At 49.2% G+C, this 24,292-nt stretch overlaps 1 protein-coding gene and 2 non-coding genes across 3 annotated transcripts; 1 reads left to right on the forward strand and 2 right to left on the reverse strand.

Moving 5' to 3' along the window:
• Positions 1-9,427: 9,427 nt before the first annotated feature.
• On the forward strand, positions 9,428-19,918 carry LOC133353948 (divergent protein kinase domain 2B-like). Its single transcript, XM_061570477.1, has 7 exons — positions 9,428-9,805; positions 14,430-14,697; positions 15,206-15,488; positions 16,556-16,729; positions 17,091-17,228; positions 17,499-17,649; positions 18,669-19,918. The coding sequence occupies exons 2-7, from the start codon at positions 14,432-14,434 to the stop codon at positions 19,094-19,096; spliced, it is 1,440 nt and encodes a 479-aa protein (XP_061426461.1). The 5' UTR covers positions 9,428-9,805; positions 14,430-14,431; the 3' UTR covers positions 19,097-19,918.
• A 35-nt stretch (positions 19,919-19,953) lies between these two features.
• Positions 19,954-20,144, reverse strand: LOC133354013 (U2 spliceosomal RNA). The gene has a single exon (XR_009756520.1). It is a non-coding gene; the product is annotated as a U2 spliceosomal RNA (small nuclear RNA).
• Positions 20,145-22,272: 2,128 nt separating this feature from the next.
• On the reverse strand, positions 22,273-22,463 carry LOC133354021 (U2 spliceosomal RNA). The gene has a single exon (XR_009756528.1). It is a non-coding gene; the product is annotated as a U2 spliceosomal RNA (small nuclear RNA).
• Positions 22,464-24,292: the final 1,829 nt, after the last annotated feature.

Consider the following 24,292-nt stretch of genomic DNA (forward strand, 5'->3'; position numbering starts at 1 on the left):
TAGTGCAGCATTGTCTTTGAGCTGTACGCCTTTTGGCGTCCTCTGGTCGAGCACCAATTGAGACGAGGCTCAAAAGAAAGCCGTCCCTGGTGTGGACCAATCAGTTTCAAAGACAATGCATTTATTACACTGGTCAACAAAAAAAAATTCTGACCTGGAATTTTGCAGCTGTTTTAGACTAATTTCAGGGTGCTGATTCCAAATCTGATCTCAAATTTGATCTATCACATCTCATTTGTATGCTATCGGCATACCCCATTTTCATTGATTTTACCCGAAATCAACTCTGTCACTTATGATTGCAAGTTGTTGCGAGTCAGTGACTGCTTTAGTGTTAAAATATGGTGCTGTATTTTTAGGATAGTGTGTTTATAATATCATTTTATGTAGATATCCACATTTATTTAATATTTTTCTTCTGCAGTTTTTATTGAAAATTCAATATTGGATATCTCAAAAACCTGATGTGATAGACAAAAACTGATGCCAGATTTGGAATCAGCACCCCAAAATTACCTTTAAACCGTTGGAAAACCTTGTGCCAGAAAAAGTGTGTTGACCAGTGTTATCAGAGTGTTTTTAGTTTGTATTTGACTGCAAGTATCGTGGTTAATGCAGACATGAATCCTTGTAAAAAGGTTTCAGTTTTGTTGCCAGAAAAAGGGGAAACCCCTATTATTATATTAATCCTGGTCTCTTGCATTCTTGCCTGGTTGAAAATAAACTTGCAAACGTGAAACTTCCCCACAGAGTGGTACTTATTGTATCGACCCCCCCCCCGAAGGGATGATGAGCCGAGGCAACCTAGGAGTTGAACTCCGAACCGTCCGATTGGAGAGCCGCTCCGCTCTAGCACCGAGCCACCGAGCCCTAACTCACGTCAATTTTAATCGTAATAAAGCCGGACCTTATATAAACAATAGTAATGTTTTTTTTTCAAGTTGGACATTGTCAACATATTCAGCACTCATTGTGTTGTCTTGGCGTCAGGACGCGTTGAATGTTGATACGGTACTGGACTGTAATTAAAAACGCATAATATTTTCCGTGTGCCAATTCATGTATTCGCCGCACCCATTTCCACCGACTTCACCTAAAATAGGCATCGTCATTCATAGGCAACAGCAGAGCGAGAATAATACACGATGTGTCAAAAAGGTGATCGTGAGCAACACTTTCCGATCACTTCACGATTTTTGCTCGTCGAAAGAGGAACGGTGCTCTTGGACGCCAATCTTGCCACGAAAAGTAATCATGTTCGTCGTCTGACAGGCGAACTGAAATTATAAGGGGCGCCACGGTGGTTAGGAGATGTTAACTACCTCGCTTGGTCTACAAGAGGTCGTGGGTTCGATCCTAATCCTGGCGCCTGCTTTATATTTGGAGTTTGCGTGTCTCTCTCTCATCATCATCACGGTGGCTAGGAGATGTTAACTACCTCGCCTGGTCTACAGGAGGTCGTGGGATCGATCCTGATCCTGACGCCTGCAGTATATATGGAGTGTGCGTGTTATCCCGTGGTCGTGTGGCTTTTTCTCAGGGTCCTCCGGTTTTTCCCTCCACATTTAGAATCAGCACGCATTTAGAGTATGTGGCTGCTATACATTTCCACGCGATAAGCCGTTTCGTTGAGCTATCATTTGTGGCCAGACCGCTTCTGAAAAAGAGCTACATAGCTCAGTGGGCCTTACCTGGTAAAATAAATAAAAAATAGTCAAATAGTTAATTCTCAGAGCTGGTATTTTGCCAATGTAAGTGCAGCACCGAACGTAATCTTTCGGATTTTGTAGCAGTTGGTAACTGGGCCATGAAATAAACCAACGACGCTTGAAAAGTCAGTGGTCATCACAGGTGGCTAAAACCCAAAGTCTAACGCAGGATTTGAGCGCCCCTGCCTCTGCGTCTGGGATCTCTCAGCCACCCATGCCACCTACTCCGCCCAGTGGGTTTAAAGACTTTTTGAAATGTCACAATCCAAACTCTTTTAAATTGGCCCATAAAACAGACGTGTTGTAATATCTCTAGGGATACGTTTAAGTTAACAAGCAGATGCTTTATGTCGTGTTGGTTAGCTTCTTGTAAATAATCTCATAGCAACCCATATCGACTGAGCAGCTGTGTTTGACCTGGGCAGTTGTGAACTATTTTCAATTTATGACCTCTGTGCCGGTTTAAGAGAGGACCCGACTCACAGCCAGACAGGAGGAGCGAGCGACACGCGGGCACAGAGACACCGACTCACGCCACCAGCTCACCACTTCGCTCCAACATGTGTACGGGAAAGCTTTCCGAGTGTATCGGTGTTGCTCTCTGGCCGCTGGCCATTGTATCCATCGTGGCCAACCTGCTGCTCTTCTTTCCCAACTGGCAGACCAGGGGCGGTTTCTTCATTAGGGCGATTGGGCGACGCACCACCAATCTCATTCAACCACAGTTACGCTAGGCGTTACTGTGCCTCTGGATATAGTCCAATCAGCGTCATGTCACGTTCTGTGGAGTACCGCCTCTTTTTGGGCGATTTCACTCCGGCTGAGAATCGCCCAGAGTGTTCCCATAGACGTACATTCAAAGATGTTTTTTTTCGAACGGCGGGCGCTACAATACATTCTCTATGGCTTCCGGGAGGGCTCGCACTAACGTGCTTACGTCATCATACGTAAGCACGTTTCAGTCAACAATATAATTTGTCGCCACCTAGTGGAATCTTTAATAAAAGAAACTGAGTGGATTGTAATAATAGTGAGTATAGAAACAAACAAGATATATTGTTAAGAGTCACTTTATTTTTCATTAATATTAAAGAAGTGAAGTTGCCTTTACATGCTTAAGCTGTTAATTTATCCATTGCATGGGTGGACCTTATCCTTATCAATCATCCAGACATTTGCCCCCCTGAGAGATTTTGCAGGAGCCGCTACTGTGGCAGACCACGTGGGCCTCAGGCGGACATCTTTCCAATGAAGTTTGGAACAATGTGTGTGGCGGTGCTATTGCGAGGAGCAGGTGGTTTTTTTGTTTCTTCCTAGAAGTGATTTGCTGCTCAAAGCAGCAGAATCATCCGTATTTATATTCTTGGTTCTTTCGGTAAAGTCACTTAGAAGCGAAATATTAAAATAAAAATAAAAAAATGTATGTTGAAATTTTATTATTATTTTATTTCCCTTCTACGTGACTTTACCGAAAGAAAATATTAATCCCTGCAGTCACGAAAGCTTTAAATTGAAATGTATATATATATCTACTGGAGGAATCCGATTCGCTATAAATCTCTTTTTCACATGTCCAGAGCATCGAGGCATTGGTGCTCACATCCCTGTTTACAGCCCTGAGCAAGCTGTGTCAATTCCACATTCCTATGTCGGGGCTGAATCGATCCACCGGACCACTGTTGACTTTCCTTACAAAGTGGTGATTACTTTATCGACCCTGGAGAGATAATAGACCGAGTCGACTAGGATTTGAAATCGCAGCCTTCCGATTTGGAGCCACGAGCTCTACAGCGTCGGAACACCTCGCCAGCAATGTTTGTGTTGGTGCTGTTCGTGCGTGTCGTGTCCGACTGGGGCATGCAGGTTGTGTCCGAGTGTCTGCTTCACACATTGCCTAGATCGATGAAGACCTTTCCTCTAAAGGACTACATGCGAGTGTTGACCGGCTGGTGACTAGGGAACATCTGAGTGGTGTAACCCAATCCCTGATCAATGTCAAGCTCCATCCTCGCCTTCTCAAGACTCGCCCTGCCGATCCTCACTCAACTCACTCTGCTCCCTGCCTCTATACTCGATACGACCTCTCACCATTCTCTTCTCCACGCCCGAGTGGTGTGCTGCCGAGTGGTGTGGTGTGTGATGAGCTCGGCGCTGTGGTTGTGCTCCAGATTTTGTTGCCGGCGAACGCGGCCAAGCAAGCGGGCCGCCTCGAGGGATGCATGGGCAGCCACTGCAAGGTGAGGCCATCTCGCCATCTCACCACTCTCAAAACTCACCACCCACTAAAGCTCACCACTCCCAGCCACTAATACTCACCACTCACCACTCCCAGCCACCCACCACTACCAAAACTCACCATCTCACCACTCTCAAAACTCACCACCCACTAAAGCTCACCACTCACCACTCCCAGCCACTAATACTCACCACTCACCACTCCCAGCCACTAATACTCACCACTCTCAAAACTCACCACCCACTAAAGCTCACCACTCACCACTCCCAGCAACTAATACTCACCACTCACCACTCCCAACCACTAATACTCACCACTCTCAAAACTCACCACCCACTAAAGCTCACCACTCACCACTCCCAACCACTAATACTCACCACTCTCAAAACTCACCACCCACTAAAGCTCACCACTCATCACTCCCAGCCACTAATACTCACCACTCTCAAAACTCACCATCCACTAAAGCTCACCACTCACCACTCCCAGCCACTAATACTCACCACTCACCACTCCCAGCCACTAATACTCATCACTCACCACTCCCAGCCACCTACCACTACCAAAACTCGCCATCTCACCACTCTCAAAACTCACCACCCACTAAAGCTCACCACTCACCACTCCCAGCCACCCACTGATGCTCACCACTCACAACTTTCAACCACTCACCACCCCAGCCACCCACCACTACCAAAACTCACCACTCACCACTCCCAACCACTCACCACTCCCAGCCACCCACCACTACCAAAACTCACCACTCACCACTCCCAACCACTCACCACTCCCAGCCACCTACCACTATGAAAACTCACCACTCTCAAAACTCACCATCCACTAAATCTCACCACTCCCAACAACCCACTAATACTCACCACTCACTACTCCCTGCCACCCACCACTACCAAACCTCACCACTCCCATCCACCCACCAATACTCACCACTCACTCCCAACCAGAGTCGTCGCTGCCTGCAATAAAACAACTTTGTTCACGATTATATCCGTCACGAACGTCGTTCACAGAATGAACACCGCTTGCGACATTCGCCTCACAGCATGTGACACACACACACAGTGACACACACACAGTGACACACACACAGTGACAGTGACACACACACACAGTGACAGTGACACACACACACAGTGACAGTGACACACACACACACACAAAGATCCCCCGTATAGCCTTAACAGACTGTAGGGGCAAGTGCTGTTAGCGAGCACCTATGAAGGCCGGCACGGCACACGAGGGGGTGGGTGGCCAACACCACGCCCGGCCGCCTTTGTCTCCCTAGCGGCGATGTTTACACATCGCACTAGGTACTCATTTTAGGCTGAGTCGACCTAGGGGAGGCCCGGGACCGGTTCAGATAATCGTCACTGGTGTTGGCCGTGAGCGGGAATCGAACTCGGGTCGCCAGGTTCATAGCGCAGCGCGCTAACCGCTACACTACCGCTCCCCACACAGACACACACAGACACACACAGTGACACGCACAGACACACACAGTGACACACACACACAGTGACACACACAGACGAGGGCACGGCTCAAGACGAGCAGCGGCAGCAGAAAAAGAAGGAGAGGGAAGAGCTGGCGTGACCACGTGTCACAGTGTGGGGGGGTCTTGCAGGCTCTTCCAAGGTGAGCTGGCATGAGCACATGTCACAGTCGGGGGGTTGATAATTGTTTTTTTTATCCTTCTATCTGGCAACAAAACTGACACCTTTTTTTACAAGGAGTCATGTTTGCATAGACCACAATACCTGCAGTCATAATGCAAACAAAAAACATAACTAGGCTCTAAGGAAAGCTGTCTCGGGTGTGGACCAATTAACTTCAAGGACAGTGCACATTATCAGTTATTTTTTTTTGCATTATGACTGCAGGGTATTGTGGTGTATGCAAACATGACTCCTTGTAAAAAAGATGTCAGTTTTGTTGCCAGATAGAAGGATAAAAAAACAATTATCATATTTTTTACTGCCAAATGAGGTTCCAGTGGTGAGTCGGGAGGTTCTGCAGGCCCTTCCGTGGTGACTACCCCGGTCGGCTAAGCGTTTGTTTAGGCACGGGTGGAGCTGCGACACTGTGGAGCTGCGACAGACGGTTCCTGTGCTCACACGGTAGTTAAATAAACTGCGTGAAGCTTTTTGCAATATTGCGCTGATTGCGCCGAAGTGGCCCCATTGTGAAGACGGAAGCGCGTGTCCCTCGGTCAACCCGAGCGGTGAATCATTCATCAGCCTAATTCTAGATTTGAAGCTTTCGTGACTGCAAGGATTCATATTCTTAGGTTTTTTCGGTAAAGTCACGTAGGTAAAACATTAAAATTAATAAAAGTAAAATAAAATAAAAATCACGACGTTTTTGTGTTGCCTCCGAAACGTCGTGATTTTTATTTTTATTTTATTTTACTTTTATTAATTTTAATGTTTTACCTACGTGACTTTACCGAAAAAACCTAAGAATATTCATCAGCCTCACCGCTGACGAGCCGGTAAATGTCGGGGCTGTTCTGGAGTTTTATTGCTCAAACCGTTGCCGATGGGTTAATGTAACTCGAGCAGCACCATATGACGATGTACTGACGAATGTTTGCATTTCTTTTTCTGGAAAGTAAAACCGAGCATAGTAGAAGTGTGAGTGCGTGCCAGACAACTAGTATTTCCTACCGTACACAAAACAACGAAACGCATCTTGCTGACCGTCAGCCGGTCACATGTTGCGCAATGTATCGATGGTAAATTAATATGAAAAATAAAAGTCACGTAGTTCTTCAGGAACTGATGGCTTTGCACCACATTTGCTGAAAGTGTTTGTGACAATGAGACTGTCAAAAAAATCGTTATTTTTTATTTAAACGTTAATTACATTTCATCATCGCATTGTGCAGAGCCTACACATTGTGAATTATGTTCTTCTTCTTGGTTCTTTCGGTAAAGTCACGTAGAAGGGAAATAATAAAATAATAAAAATAAAACATAATAAAATACAATTGTCACGACGTTTCGGCCACAACGCAAGCAGCCGTCCTCAGGTGAAGAACAGGTCTGTCAGAAATACAGCGTCTGAATGAATACCACCAGGCTTGGCAGCGTATATTTAAGCTGTTCTTCACCTGAGGACGGCTGCTTGCGTTGTGGCCGAAACGTCGTGAGAATTATTTTATTATGTTTTATTTTTATTATTTTTTTTATTTCCCTTCTACGTGACTTTACCGAAAGAACCAATAAGTTGAATCCCTGCAGTCACGAAAACTTTAAATCGAAATTGTGTTCCTGTGCAGAGTAAAGTTGCGTGAAGACACGAGCGAGGCGAGCCGGAGCAGAACACGTTTCATCCTCCTGACACACCACGACACCCCTCGAGACGTCTTAAATCGCCTTCACGTCTCTCCACTGCACGAGCTTCAAACGTTTGGGCCTTTGCGTTGTGACGAGACAACTGAAACGGATCCTAAAGCAAGATCCGGCATCCCACGGCGCTGCACACAGCGCTTCACAACGGAGGTTGCGGGAGAAGCGGTGCCAACGATATAACCCGATATATATGCATCATCCCATTTGACTAATTTGACGGTCGATTTTTTTTTTATAATTCGGCAAATTTTGGATCACGGTCAATGCACCCGCAGCATTAACCAGGGCGTCCGCTGGTTTGTGACCATGGACCTCTGTAACGAGCAGTGAACGCGTTACTGCGAGGCCACGTGACCGCCACGACGAGTTTCGCTTTGTGGCATCATCGTCGTGGTGTCAAACTGGACCGGCGCTGTTGTGTGATTTTGTCAACGTACAGCTCTATCCACTGCTGCATGAGGGTCTCTTCATGCCGTGTCAGTCGTGGGGGTTGTTTGACCATACTTCACCGCGCTGGTCAATGCAGATTGGTAAAGGGGGTGCCCAAAATCTAGTTCAGGTGTCACTCCCCCACCGGTGTTCACCGCGGACAGGAATCAAGCTCAGCTGTTCGGGTTCAGTGCGCTAACCAGCTGCATCGACAGTTTTCGTTCATTCATGATAATTTTACGCACACTTGATTATATATATTTTTAAATGACTTCTGTTGTAATTCACAATAACTTTGTTTCTGCTTGAGACTCAATTTTCGTATTTTAAACAAACGTTACAAACAATGTTAAATTAATCTACAGCATTAGACCTCCTTTGCCAGTATAAAAATATAATAATAGGGTTTTTCCCCTTTCTGATGTAGATGCTTACCCCGAGCCCTCATTACTCTAATAGTGCATCGTCTTTGAGCTGTACGCCTTTTGGCGTCCTCTGGTCGAGCACCAATTGAGACGAGGCTCAAAAGAAAGCTGTCTCTGGTGTGGACCAATCAATTTCAAGGACAGTGCATATGTTATCAGAGTGTGTTTTTGTTTGCATTTTGACCACAAGTGTATTGTGGTTAAAAGGTTTCAGTTTTGTTGCCAGAAAAAAGGGGAAAACCCCCTATTATTAATGTAAAATGAACTCCGTGGCATGGATTTCCCAGCCATTCAGAGAGATAACAGCACTGGGCACCGACTTCCAAGTGATGATGAAACACGTCAGGCACGAAATGCGTCCTGAGACTCTGAGTCTTTCATGGAGGAGTAACGATTACAAGTTTAAGTGTTGCCACAGGAGCAATTTTGTTATTTTAGCGAGTGTTGAGTTTTTATCCCCCCCCCCCCCCCCCCTCCTAATGGAGTTTGTAAAAATATGTTTTCATAAATCTGATAGATCTGTTATTCTAATTCCACAGGATGCTTTGCGCGAAGTGTGAAAGAGTGCGCTCGATATCTGAGATTACAGCAAGCTTAAAGTGTCCCATTAGTCCTTAAAAATGCAGTTATAAAAGAGGTAATTTAATTTGACAAACTATCGTCCTTTTTTTGGTGTAAACCTTTTTCAGATATTGTAATCTTGCAACTGGAAAATAAAGGTTCAAAAGTCAGAAGGTTCGCGCTCTTTCTTTCAAATGGAATATCTTCAAGGTGTAGGGTTATTTCAAATGTATTGCCAATTACATCTTGATTCACCTTAGTGCATAAATCCATTTTTTTATCTACAAATCTAATCCATGCCATCCAAGTCAGTCATTGTAACCTTTTGCCATTCATAAATGTATTCATTTATTGCACTCAGGAGTAATGAATTGAGCAGGGATATTTGTTTAAACCCTTGAATGTTACAAACACAATGTGCACAAACACGCCGAACAATTCCCCAATAATTAACGCCGCCAAGACAAATATTTATTCTAAAGTTTAACATCATATTGAGAGCTAACGGATTGTGTTCACGGGGAAAGAGCAAAACAATATATACCCCTTCGCACAAGCTTTCCTGCCTTGCTAGGATAAAAGAGTTGCAACAACATCCTGCCCAAATCCGCTGACAAGGAAACTGCAGACTGGGATCGGTGCTTTATCTGTGGGGCCAGACGCTGTTCCCATCCGGTCCCTGGCAAGGCGCGAGCGTTGGGTGACACAAAACCTACCGGCTCCGTCCTCTAGCAGGCACCCAGCCGCTCACCGCCAACCACGAAAGCCAAAATTGCCAGGCTCCTGGAATTAATCCCGAGCCGGCTGCATTCATTTTTCTTTCTTCTGTCGTTTAATCCAGCCGACAGGTTTCACGGCAAAACATTTCTTTACTTTTGGTTTTCATTAAATAGCGCGAAAAAAAAATATTCCGCTGCTGCCGTGGCAAAAGACAAGGTTCTGAAGGTGGAGGAAAGTAAAAACTAAATTGTCGTCGTTGTTGTCGTTGTCGCAATGACTTTGTTTTGTTCGTGCGCGTGGCTCGAGAAGAGGAGCTGCACTTGTTGAGACCCTCTGGGAGGAGGCCGTTGCCTGGTAAGCGACCGGACTTTTGCGCTTTCGACGAGGCCGCACTAAAAGCCCCTTGCTCGCCGCAGCCCTTGGGGACCGTGACTGCAATGGGGGAAGTTAGGGGAGCGTTGCTTAAACCTTGCGCCAAGGTTGCGTGCGCGACGGATGACCACCGACGGCAATCAAACAAAAAAACTAAACTAAACCGGAGGCCGAGTTGGCGTCTTCATTCTCTTGACCGAGAAGGTGCCACCGCTGCGCGGCAGGGAGGACCACCAAGTGACGAACGACTTGTGCCCGACAGGTGGGCAGCCGATGCCACGCCTGGCGGGTGCAGGCAGGGCACACGAGTGCGAGGCCTGCTTTCACGGTTGTCGACTGCGTATATTTACTGCATGTTACGGTATCTTGTGTGGGGAGGCCTTCATCCAGCAGTGGAGGGACAGTGGCTGATGACAGTCACTGGGGTGACGGTAGAAGGCTGGAGTAGGCAGTAAACATGACCGACGACCACATAGCTTACATCACCATCGTCAGCTGTGGCCAGAATGAGACATACTCTTAGTTTTTTCGGTAAAGTCACGTAGGTAAAAAAATGAAATTAAAATGAATAAATAATAAAAATCACGACGTTTCGGAGGCAACACAAGTCTCCGTCATCAGGTGGGATCGTCACAGCTAGATTTGCTGTATCAAGTGAGCAAATCTGGCTGTGACGGTCCCACCTGATGACGGAGACTTGTGTTGCCTCCGAAACGTCGTGATTTTTTTATTTTATTAATTTTAATTTCATTTTTTTACCTACGTGACTTTACTGAAAAAGCCAGGAGTATGAATCATTGCAGTCACGAAAGCTTCAAATCTAGAACAGAATGAGACATCACAGCGATACACTCCGCTGCTACCTGACGTGGTTATCTTGGCTTGACCACGTGAGTGTGAGATTGTAGTTGTTGTTGCTGCTCTGCACCGACATCAATCAGCGTCCGTACGAAAAAATGAGAAGCTGTAACCTAATGCACTGCTGGATGAACCCGCCCATGAAGTCATCTCCATCGCTTCTGGCCCTGCGATGCAACCACCCGTCTAGCTCCTCCACCACCAGCCGACGGATCCATCTCCACGGTGGGAAAGCCTTTCCGACGTGCCCCCCCCCCCCCCCCCATTGACTGCGAGTGACAGGTGCTGGTCACTCCCATTCACTTTGACGTTACCGTCAACGTCACGTCGCGAACGTGCATACGTCCTCTAAATCCGCGTGATAACTCTCCTCCGAGTGCACTTGCTCTCCAAATGTCTTTGCGCATTTTTTGCGGCTTTTGAACAATGTCCACGGTTCTGTTCCATACGGCATAGCAGTTAACGCGCACTGATATGTTTTTTTTTAAACAACACGTGTCACAGGTGTTCTATACTCAGGACTTAATTTCGGCCAGGTTCTCCATCCTGAGAAGTATTTCTCGGCACGCCACATCCAGTATACCCCCTCGCTGCTAGCCACGTGCCACGCTCGTGATTTACTCGGCTATCTGGAGAATGGTTTGTGAGGAACTAAGCATCGGTTGAAGCGTGTACACGTCCGTCTGCAGTGAATTCAAGACACCGGTTTGGGAGTGAAAGCCACGCGACACGACGGGACGGTGACCGCGGAGATCGAGCTCCGGGACTTGGGCGACGAACACGAATGTGGAAGGAATTACGAGCCGGGGAAGTCGGACAAGCGTTGAGAGTTGCAAGTCCCAAATAGGTTTTCCCCAAGCTTATTTATTTATTGATACGAATTTAAAATGTAAAACCATTCCCTGCTGCTCGAATGCGGCTCGATGCGGCGCTCATCTCCTGTGTATAGCCCCGAGATAGTGGTGGAAATTCCACATTCCTATGGCAGAGGCGAGTCTCTCCCCCATGAGAACCACTTTGATTTCCCCACTTAGCGGCACCGATTTTTTTTGTGTATCGACCGCAGAGGAGGAGGAGGAGGATTTTGACCTCCGTGACCTTCCTATCTGCGAGCCGCTCGCTCCACCGCTGAGCCACTTGATGCAGCAGGGGCAGCGACGCAGTGGCAAAGGCCTTAGAAGGGCACCGAGTGAAGCAGTGATACCGGCTGGAGAAAATAAACTAAACTATTAAAAAAAAATGTAACTAGAATTTTTTTTCGTACTATTTCCATTTTACCAGGTAAGGCCCACTGAGCTATGTAGCCCTTTCAGAAGCGACCTGGCCACAAATGACAGCTCAACGAAGCGGCTTATCACGTGGACATATATACAGCAGCCAAAACACTCTAAAACGCATGCTGATTCTAAAATGTGGAGAGGAAAACCGGGGAATACGGATTTAAAAAATCCACGCAACCACGGCGAAAGACACGGGGAAAGACACGGGAAAACTCCAAATAAACAGCAGGCGTCAGGTTAAGGATAGAACCCACGATAGAACCCACGACCTCCTGTATACCAGGCGAGGTAGTTAACATCTTCGCCACCGTGGCGCCCCATCGGGTCGCCTGTCACATCACGGACGCAGCGATTTGTCGGCCCCCTCCGTCACGGGCAGACGGCCGCCGACGCGGGCGGGAAACGGAGCGCTCACGGGTCGCAGCCCAGACACGACAACCCAGACCCTGCACCCCCCGGAGACGCAGGAGGGAAGTGAGCGAATGTCTCCCTCGTGGGCCCGGCGAGCGAGCGAGCCAAGCAAAGCAGATTAAACAGCGAGGTTCACGGAGACCAGAGCAGCACTGCCAACAACACGCGCCGCGACAATTCCACGCGAGTTAAATCTCCAGAGTGGAATTAGCATTCGCCGACGTTTTCCCCGTAACCCCCCTTGAAATCTGGCAAATCCTTGGTTTCGTTGTTCTACGTTGCAGCTTTAGTTTTCACATGAAAGATAAATCAAGGTCTTGGCAGTCCTCGATATGCGACCTTATTTGCACTTTCTTACCGCCACCGACGCCTAATCAATCCAAATACGAGAGTGTGTCTGTACGAGCCCTCCGTACATTTTGCACACACACACGCACTGACATTCGTCAACCCACTGTCAAGGGCCTTGCCGCGGCTGTGCGGGTTCCTCTGGGGTTCGTTGACCATACTTCACCGCGTTGGTGAGTGACAGCGGAGAGCACGAGGACATGCGAGTGTAGGAGAGGCGCCCGATAGAAATGTTCCCGCGATGAACTCTGCGCCACCCACGTGGGCTCGCAGCCCCCGCGTGCTGTGGTGGTGGTGGTGGTGGCGGTGGTGGTGGCGGCGGTGGCGGTGGTGGTGGCGGTGGTGGTGGTGGTGGCGGTGGTGGCGGTGGCGGCGGTGGCGGTGGTGGTGGTGGCGGTGGTGACGGTGGTGGTGGTGGCGGTGGTGGCGGTGGCGGCGGTGGCGGTGGCGGCGGTGGCGGTGGTGGCGGTGGTGGTGGTGGTGGCGGTGGTGGTGGCGGTGGTGGCGGTGGTGGCGGTGGTGGCGGTGGCGGTGGTGACGGTGGTGACGGTGGTGGTGGTGGTGATGGTGACGGTGGTGGTGGTGGCGGTGGTGGCGGTGGTGACGGTGGTGGTGGTGGTGGCGGTGGTGACGGTGGTGGTGACGGTGGCGGTGGTGGTGGTGGTAGCGGTGGTGGTGACCCAGCCCGGAGCTCACTCAACACGGCATGGAAGCAGGGGGTCACATTCAAAGCAAAAGAAGTCGTTCTACACAAAGTCGCGCGCCACATTAACGTCGCATCGTTCGGAGAAAGCACTTGCAATTCAACCAGCTGACGTGCATTGGGTCGCGAAAACGCACCTCCGATAATAACACGGTTGGCTACGTACGGCGCGAAAGAAGTCCAACGTACAGTAACGTACACACAAAACAAGGTTTAAATATCCACCGAGATCTGGCGTGCAGGATGTCCAAAATCGGCGTGACAGCGCAGCGCGGGCGAATCGCACCGATTGCGATCGCGCTTGCACCTCTCCGGTGAGGGTACCGGAGTGCGGGGTCACGCGTTAAGCGCACGCACAGCTACAGCTGCTACAGCTGCTACAGCTGCAGCTGCTACAACTGCATCTACAGCTGCAGCTGCTACAGCTGCTACAGATGTGGCTGCTGTGGCTGCTACAGCTGAAGCAGCTACAGCTGCAGCTGCTACAGATGTGGCTGCTACAGCTGTAGCTGCTGCAGCTGCAACTGCTACAGATGTAGCTGCTACAGATGTAGCTGCTACAGCTGCAGCTGCTACAGATGTGGCTGCTACAGCTGTAGCTGCTACAGATGCGGCTGCTACAGCTGTAGCAGCTACAGCTGCAACTCGTGCCCCGTGCCTGCCCTGCTCACGTGCCTCACGGCCCGCACCTCAGCCTGGTCACAGACACGGATGTCGAGGGATGGGAAAAATCAGACCCGGCTCCAGCTGCCCTCGGATGGGAGCAGGGGGACGTGGGGGGGGGGGGCAGTCGAGCCCATTGTGTCGGGGGGGGGGGCACCAGAGCAGTGATACACAGTCCGGTACCGCGGAAGAGACTGAACTTTGGGGGCAAAGTGATCTGGGCGCACCCAGCAACGAAATTCGCCCGGTGGTCTGAGTGGCAATGATGACGGAGGCGGGGGGGGGGTCACACACATTTTTTTTACTGCTGCTTTCTTGCGTCGCTTTGGCCTCAACTCCACAGCGATGACGACAATGCCGAGGATGATGATGATGATGATGACGACGACGATGATGGCGATGGCGGTGACGATGGCGCGGCTGAGGGGTGACCACGGCGCGGGGCCACCGTGCGCGTGGCTTCTCGCGGTCGCCTCCGCCGTCGCCACCCTGGGTGTCCGCGCGGAGCCCACGGGGACGAGCCCGGCCCTGGCAGGCTTCTTCGAGGTGGACAAGTGCGACCTGTGCCTGGGCACCTCGCTCTGCCCCCAGATCCTCAGCGGCGACGTCGTGTGAGCCTCCTGCCATGACCACCGCACCCGCACGCAGTCGCGAGCAGGAACACGAAGCGCCGTGGCTTGAGAAGCCTCCTCCACGCGCCATGCCACTCACGGCGATTTGCCGCTTGGAATCACCATCGAGGCATTGGTGTTCAGTCTCTCCTGTTTTCGGCATTGAGTTAGTGGTGGAAATTCCGCGTTCCTTCCTACGACGGGGGCGAGTCTATCCATGGGACAACCACCGTTGACTTCCCCCACAGAGTGGTACCTATTTTATCGACCGCCGAAAAGGGGATGAGCCGAGTCAACCCCGCAACCAGGATTTGAACTCGCAACCTTCTAAATTACTCGCCGACGTCCCTGCCGCCGAGCCGTCTTGCTCGAAAGCAACACGAAGCAAAAAAAAGGGGTCAATAAACATCCCTGATGTAACCTTACCCCTCCACCCGTGCTCAGACACCGCGCGCCCAGCCGTGGCACGATGCTCATCGGCTCGCCTGCCCACACGCGCGCGCCCTAGAATCGAGGAGTGGTCACCCGCACAACCGAGTGGCTACGGCGGCGGGAGGTCGAGGGGCACGCCCGGTGACCGCACGCGCTACCGAGGCCGTCACCGCAACGAGGCCGAGCCCTGGCGCGCGGTGGAGGCAGTGAGACCTCTGGAGCGGTCGGTGGCGGACGCCCTGGAGGTGGCTTTGTGCGCCCGACGCAACGACACGGGGTTCTGCGACTCCGCTCGGCGGCGCTCGCCTCGCTTGCGGCGATGGGCGCGAGCCAATCGGCTGACGGTCGACTTGGTGCAGGTGGAGTTTTACGCGAACGATTGTGGGCGAGTATCGCTCGGCGTCGTCATCCATCATCGTCGGACATCGTCGGTCATTTGAATCGTGTGTTTTCGCAGTGAGTTCAACGATCCGTTTTCGTTGTTGGGTTTGGCCACGTGGTAGGTTGTAAGACGCCACAATGCGTGCCGCGAATCCTCCCCCGCCCGACAACATCGTCGGCACGTCGACATCAATATTATCGATACGGGCCAATGTATTGACCGAATTTAACATGATCAAGATTATTTAAAAACACGTTACATGTTCAACTCAGTGGTGTTCAATGTATGAAAGCTTTAATGGTCATAAATTGGTCCAAAATGTATAAATGCAATTAGCACTTACAAATAACAGCTGACTATACGCGACACTTGTTTGCAATCGGGAGCTCTAGAGGGAGCACATCTAAAGGGTGTTTGGCCTACTCTTCCACGCTGGCCAGCCGTCTTGGAAGAGGCAGGGGTACACACACTTTACCCCACCACGCAGGGCCTGCCGATGAGCACGTTCGGCTACGTAACGGTTCAACATGTATACACTTGTGTTGTTATAACTGCCGTGCAGATGGAAACGGATGGCGATTAGTCCACCTGCTGCTCCACAGAGAACAGAGTGGGGATTATTTCAGCGAGCGGTTGCATCTAGGACACGCCAAGTCCTCACTGGAAACTCAATTGCGAGGCCGTTGCCCCTGCCGCTGCTACTGCTGCCCCTGCTACTGCTGCTACTGCTGCTACTGCTGCCCCTGCTGCTGCTACTGCTGCTGTTGCTGCTGCTACTGCTGCTGCTACTGCTGCCCCTGCTGCTGCTACTGCTGCTACTGCTGTTGCTGCTGCTAATGCTGCTGCTACTGCTGCCCCTGCTGCTGCTGCCCCTGCTACTGCTGCCCCTGCTACTGCTGCCCCTGCTGCTGCTGCTACTGCTGCTACTGCTGCCCCTGCTGCTGATGCTGCCCCTGCTGCCGCTGCTGCTGCTGCCGCTGCTGTTGCCCCCGCTGCTGCTACTGCTGCTGCCGCTGCTGCTGGTGCTGCTGCTACCACCCCCAGGGCCTGCGCTCTCCACTGCTGGCCTGTCCCTCCCAGAGGCTGCTGGACCGCATCGTGCGTCGCTTCGCGGAGGCGAGCGACGGGGGCAGCGTGTTCATGCACCACCTGGACGAGCGCGACAGACTGCGGCTGCTCTTCACGCTCGCCGCCAGCCCCCAGCTAGTGCTGCAGCAGGTAACGGGCCTGGCGTTTGCTCAAAATCCATTGCTGCCCCCCCCCTCCCCCATCATACCCAGTGGGTCGCGCCGCCACGGCATGGATACTGTGCAGGAGACTTTACGAACGAGTGCAAGAAAGGCACGCGCCACGTTGCGGCGAATACAAACAACGCACACGGAGCTCACCCAAAGCGACGTTGCGTGACAATTTCTGGTGGAATAAATCTGATCACCAACATGTCGTACCGAGGCATGATCGTCCAAAAAAAAAATCAACAATTAGAATCGATCCGAATTCAATCGGAAGCACACCCCCCCCCCCCCCCCCCCCCCCCCCCCCCCACTGATGCGCTCGTGTTTCTTTTTGTCCTCCCAAGATTTTTCCGATGCAGGAGGGGTGGCCCTTCGCCCGGTACTTCGGTGCGTGCGGGCGGCTGGCCGTGTCGGTGGGCACGGTGCCGCTCGCCGAGTTCGTCGGTGCCGACGCGGAACGCAGCGCCGACCTCGCCTACCAGGTGCGTGCCCCCCGCCAACACAAAATTTAAAAATGCCTGCAGCACGTGGAATGCAGATGGCAGTACAGCAAATGTGGGGACTTGGGTTTTTTTACCTCCTACATTACGCCAAACCAGTCGTTCGATGGAATTGGTCAAATAATCGAACGCAGCAGGACCCTACTGAAAAAGTGCGTAGGCGTAAATAAATCAGTTCATCCATAATAACTTCACAATGAGTTGATCGTTTAAGTTGGATGTCCTAACCTCAATAATCATTGACTCTCCTAGGCTCTGACCATCACGGCCGGCATGACCTCCAATGACTTTGGCTACCTCCTCTACTTCACCGAGATGCATGGGGCGGTGTTTGGAGTGCGCTGCGACGGGCAGCTCCGCATTGCGGACGCCAGCGTCGTCGGAGTCTTCGACCAGAAGCAGCGTACGCCGGCGTTGTGCCTTGTGTGGCTGGTGGTCTGGTGTGGCTGGCACACGCGAGAATCGATTTTCTTCAATATTTGCGAGTTATAGATGATGCGTCTTCAAGTCAAAGTGTTTTTTTCCCTGCTTAATTGAGCATTGCAGTGCTGCTCATATCCTGTTGAGAGCGAGCCAGTGGTGGATATTCCACGTTCAAATGAAGGAATATTCCATCGGACCACTGTTGACTTCCCCAAAGAGTGATATCTATTTTATCGACCCCAAGAAGGATGATGGACTGAGTCAAATTCCCCAACCGGGATTTCAACTCGCAACTTTCCAATTGAGAGCACCTCCCAAAACGATGCCACCCACCAATCACGGCGATGGCGGGAACTCTGAATTCAGATCGCCAAATTGTGAGCGCACTGCGCCTATCACAGTGCCACCGCTCCCCACCGCTTTGTACACTGAACACGTGACACATACAGAGGAGCAGCTCTGGGCTTTTCTTAGTGAGCAAATATAATCTCGTGCAGTCCGTTGTTTCACTGGGATCCATTGCCGTGGCCGAGCTGTGTAGGGAAGGTGTTTGTCAATTGACTTTGGAGTAAAGTTACTCACTGTGGGAGCAAAGTCATCCGACTGTTTGCATTTAAACCTTTTGCTCGATTGGCCACAAGGGAAATGAAACCGTCATGTGCGCCGTGGGTGTTTGGAAAAACGAAACTGCTTTGTTTGATTAGACAATTTTAAATGGCACCATAATATTTTTTTCTTTTTTATACTTTCTCAAAATAACGTGGAAACAAGTACGTGGAAACAGAAGTGGTTGTGAATGTAAAATGCGATATGAAACCCGATTAATAAAACCCGATTCATATCTTGACAAATTGACTCTTGGGGAAGGAAATGTCTGAGTGACAAACGGATACTTAATCAGATCTTGATAAATTTGAAGCGATAGCTAATAGTTAATTCATCTGAATGAGAATCAAGGCTCACATTTTTCTGTGCTTATTCTGCCGTGTGCAAATCCAGCGAGCGCGCCGCCCACAGCAACCGCGACGGAATTCAGCGACGACATCTTCTCCACGTTGTGGAAAAACGGAAGCCATCTCCTCCTCTTCCCTTCGTCGTCGTCTTCATCATCATCATCGTCGTCGTCGCATCCACCCTCAACTTCATGCAGCGCCTTCCCCTCCGCGGACGAGCTGGAGGCTCGGAACGTGGCGCTCGTGTGCCACTTGGCGCTGCGCCCGCTGCTCACCGGCGCGTTCCACTCCCCGCGGGGCCTCCAGCACCAGGTGGACTCGCTGCTGGCGCTGTGCGAAGACTCGGCCATGGGCCCACGCGTCGTCACGCAGGGCGCCGCTTGGCTCCGCTCGCTGCTCGCCTCGCTGAGGCCATGCAGGCCCGACTTCCCCTACCGCTACCCCGAGTGCCGCTACGGTGGCAGTGGGTTGTAGACGTGGTCGGGAAAACGATTTAAAAACTCAACTCTATTTTAATTTAGCAGGTAAGGCCCACTTCAGACTCTGTCTTCTCGACAGACCTGTTCTCCACCTGAGGACGGCTGCTTGCGTTGTGGCCGAAACGTCGTGAGAATGATTTTATTATGTTTTATTTTTATTATTTCCATTCTACGTGACTTTACCGAAAGAACCAAGAAGATGAATCCCTGCAGTCACGAAAGCTTTAAATCGAAATTTAAGCCCACTGATCTGTATAGCTGTTTTCAGAACTAATCTGGCAATAAATGGTAGCTCAACGAAGTGGCTTATCACGTAGAAATGAAATGCAGCTAAATACTCTAAAACGTGGGTTGATTCTAAATGGAGAGATAAATGCACGCCACCACGGGGAGAGCATGCAAACTCCAAATATACAGGCGCCAGGATAAGGATCTGGCCCACGACCTCTTGTATACCAGGCGGGGTAGTTAACATCTCGCCACTATACGAGGTTGAGGGGTAGCTGAGAACCTGGTTTCAAATCCAGATTGGAATAATGAACCGCTGTAACAAATAACAATTGCGCTAACGCTGGGCGATGTCACCTCCACCATGGGAACTGCTCGAGTGTGGGGAGGGTGAAATGATGGGTTGCATCGCTTCGTTTCGGGAGTCACGTTGAAACTTCTCATCTGTCGATCAGACTTACACACGTCGCTGATGTCGGCATCAGCGACCGATTCTCCCTGGTACTGGTTCCACTGTGCAACTTCCATGCTGTTTATTAACTGGGGACACTTAATCCTGAATAAAAATTTGCACCGTACTCAACCGCATTCCTGATTTTGTTTAACATTTTCCCTCCCCAAGCGGGGAGGTGCACCATTCCCGGAGGTACTGCAATACCGGGTTGATGCGCGGAGTGGACGGAGCAAGCCCCTATTCCATCTCCCTGTCCCAAAAATCAATTTAATATAAGGTACCACAATGTGGTACGTATCAGATATTAAACTGATAAGAACAGATACTACACTTGATCTTAGCCAAAAGGCCGAGAAGCGATAACTATAGGCTGTCGGTGGTGGGATACACATATCCATAGAGGCTCTCTCTACGCTATGGGGTCATACCATGATTGTCACACAACAGCTTTCCAGATGTAGCAGAACCATAACCGGCACATTAAAACATTGTAAATAAATTAAAATAATTGTTATGATATGTAAAGATGATTTTTAAATCGGGAATGTATAAGCATAGCACACTGTCAGAATCCGGGCAATAGACGCAAGGGGTTATGGGAAAAGTGTCAATACGGTCATATCGCCCTGCGCCACGTGGTGGCGTGCTGATCACTCGTGTACGTGAACAGACAACGAGATTCTTATGTTCAACATCAAACATCTAATCGCTACATATTTTGATGAATTGAACCTTGTGGCGGGACCCCGGCTCTCGCATAAACATTATGTTATAATTTAAACAACAACTTTTCTCCTTTTCACCAAAGGGTTTGAAGGATGGTGGCAAGCGTTGTCTTGTTAAACTATGCCTTTAAAACTGAAAACCACTTACCTGCAGTACCTCTATTTAAATACACTATCGAAAAAATAATGTACACCCCTCTTTCAATCATCGTGTTTCTCAGTGTGGATTTGTGAACACACTTTGTCAACAGAACATAAAATAGTACGCGTGTTCAATGCGCTGTTCATGTTGTAACAAGCGTTTATACCAATGTCACTCTATAGAGTAGTGGGTCGCCGCTCCTCTTATCCGTATTGATACGCGCGGTATGTGGGGATTATGGCTTAACCGAAATAAAAACTATCTGCACAGGTGCATACGGACAAGAGAAGTATTATCAAACAGAAGGTGCAACGCATCTCATCTGTTAAATATCTGCAGGTGATCCTGGCTGCTGACATTGGTGGGTCACAAATAATAATGAAGATAAGAGCAGTTTCACTGTATTATGCATCCCGTGATGACAAATAAAAGACTTAAGTCGTGTAGGCAGTTTGAGCAGCTTTGGATGATAAGACTTATTATATATTCTTAGGTTTTTTCGGTAAAGTCACGTAGGTAAAAAATTGTAATTAATAAAAGTAAAATATTAGGTTTTTCGGTAAAGTCACGTAGGTAAAAAAATAAAATCAATAAAAGTAAAATATTTTATTTTTATTTTACTTTTAGTAATTTTATTTTTTTACCTAAAAATATGAATCCTTGCCGTCACGAAAGCTTCAAATCTAGAAGACTTATTATGATCCTGCCCGTACCCGAGTATGGAGTGCATTCGCTTGTTCAGCTCTTCTGCGCATTCGTCATCGCTGCTGCTGCGCTTGGACACGACACGACACCAGAGCGATCTGCGCCACGTGTGTCGCTTGCGTTTATGTGCGCGGTGGGACGGAGTCGCGAAAAATAAATGAATTACGATTTAGACTTCCGTTTATTCGGGACCCCGGGGGTCCCGCCACAAGCTTCAATTGCTCTATTTACACTTCACAGCGTCTCGACATGCGGCCACGTGGGGGGAGCGGTGGTGCATCGGTGATTGCGCTGCGCTACAAAGCCGGCCACCCGAGTTCGATTCCCGCTGAGGCCAACACCAGTGACGATTATCTGAGCTGGTCTTGGGCCTCCCCTAGGTCGACTCAGCCTAAGAAAAGTATTATCTGGTGTGGTGTCTATACAGCGTCAGTAGAGAGACAAAGGCGGCTCGGCGTGGTTGCTGACGACTCACCCCCTCGTGTGCCGTGCCGGCTTTCATAAGTACTCGCGAACATACTTGCCCGAGCAGTCTGTTCAGGCTATACGAGGGATCTTTGCTTGTAACCGTGGCTATAGTCTATGTAGACGTGCTGCGATTTATCTATTCAACTTCGAGTCTGACATTAATATCAACTTGTCTCGGAGATCTTGATACTAATTCCACAGATTATGTAACAGCAGAGGCAAACAGTTGAGTTGGCTCTGTAAGGTGCGAAAGAAGTTAAACATACAACATGCAGTGTTGGTGAGTTTGATAACACAGATCGGACCAGCCCGGTAATGTGTTTCGTGAAGGTTGGAGGGCTTTGAGTTGGAACGGCGTGAGGCCCACCATCATAGAAAGTTGGGTACACACCTCATAGTATAATGAAACCTTAAATCTCTCTTTGTTTCACATTTTCCCTCCCCAAGCGGGGAGGTGCACCATTCCCGGAGGTACTGCAATACCGGATTAATGCGCGGAGTGGACGGAGCAAGCCCCTATTCCATCTCCCTGTCCCAAAAATCAATTTAATATAAGGTACCACAATGTGGTACGTATCAGATATTAAACTGATAAGAACAGATACTACACTTGATCTTAGCCAAAAGGCCGAGAAGCGATAACTATAAGCTGCCGGCGGTGGGGTACACATACCCACATAGTCTCCCTCTACGCTATGGGTTCTAACCATGATTGTCACACAACAGCTTTCCAGATGTAGCAGAACCATAACCGGCACATTAAAACATTGTAAATAACTTAAAATATCTGTTATGATATGGAAAGCTGATTTTTAAATCGATCATGTATAAGCATAGGACATTGTCATAATACAGGCAATAGACGCAATGGATTATGGGAAAAGTGTCAATATGGTCATATCGCCCTGCGCCACGTGGTGGCGTGCTGATCACTCGTGTACGTGAACAGACAACGAGATTCTTATGTTCAACATCAAACACCTAATCGCTACATATTTTGATGGGTTGAACCTTATGGCGGGACCCCGGCTCTCGCATAAACATTATGTTATAATGTAAACAACAACTTTTCTATTTTTCACCAAAGGGTTTGAAGGATGGTGGCAAGCGTTGTCTTGTTAAACTATGCCTTTAAAACTGAAAACCACTTACCTGCAGTACCTCTATTTAAATACACTATCGAAAAAATAATGTACACCCCTCTTTCAATCATCGTGTTTCTCAGTGTGGATTTGTGAACACACTTTGTCAACAGAACATAAAATAGTACGCGTGTTCAATGCGCTGTTCATGTTGTAACAAGCGTTTATACCAATGTCACTCTATAGAGTAGTGGGTCGCCGCTCCTCTTATCCGTATTGATACGCGCGGTATGTGGGGATTATGGCTTAACCGAAATAAAAACTATCTGCACAGGTGCATACGGACAAGAGAAGTATTATCAAACAGAAGGTGCAACGCATCTCATCTGTTAAATATCTGCAGGTGATCCTGGCTGCTGACATTGGTGGGTCACAAATAATAATGAAGATAAGAGCAGTTTCACTGTATTATGCATCCCGTGATGACAAATAAAAGACTTAAGTCGTGTAGGCAGTTTGAGCAGCTTTGGATGATAAGACTTATTATATATTCTTAGGTTTTTTCGGTAAAGTCACGTAGGTAAAAAAATTTAATTAATAAAAGTAAAATATTAGGTTTTTTCGGTAAAGTCACGTAGGTAAAAAAAGAAAATAAATAAAAGTAAAATATTTTATTTTTATTTGACTTTTATTAATTTTATTTTTTTACCTATGTGACTTTACCGAAAAAACCTAAAAATATGAATCCTTGCAGTCACGAAAGCTTCAAATCTAGAGGACTTATTATGATCCTGCCCGTAACCGAGCATGGAGTGCATTCGCTTGTTCAGCTCTTCTGCGCATTCGTCCTCGCTGCTGCTGCACTTGGACATGACACCAGAACAATCCGCGCCAGGCGGGTCGCGGCGTTGATGTGCGCGGTGGGACGGAGTCGCGAAAAATAAATGAATTGCGATCTTGACTTCCGTTTATTCGGGACCCCGGGGTCCCGCCACAAGCTTCACAGCCACGTGGTGGGGGGGAGCGGTGGTGCATCGGTGATCGCGCTGCGCTACAAAGCCGGCCACCCGAGTTCGATTCCCGCTGAGGCCAACACCAGTGACGATTATCTGAGCTGGTCCTGGGCCTCCCCTAGGTCGACTCAGCCTAAGAAAAGTATTATCTGGTGTGGTGTCTATACAGCGTCAGTAGAGAGACAAAGGCGGCTCGGCGTGGTTGCTGGCGACGCACCCCCTCGTGGGCCGTGCGGGCTTTCATAAGTACTCGCGAACATACTTGCCCGAGCAGTCTGTTCAGGCCATATGGGGGATCTTTGCTTGTAATCATGGCGATAGTCTATGTAGACGTGCAGCGATCTATATATTCAACTTCGAGTCTTACATTGGTA

The sequence above is a fragment of the Lethenteron reissneri genome, chromosome 45, assembly GCF_015708825.2.
Source record: "Lethenteron reissneri isolate LAM-NWPU_2019-01 chromosome 45, ASM1570882v1, whole genome shotgun sequence".
Taxonomy (NCBI): Eukaryota; Metazoa; Chordata; class Hyperoartia; order Petromyzontiformes; family Petromyzontidae; genus Lethenteron; species Lethenteron reissneri.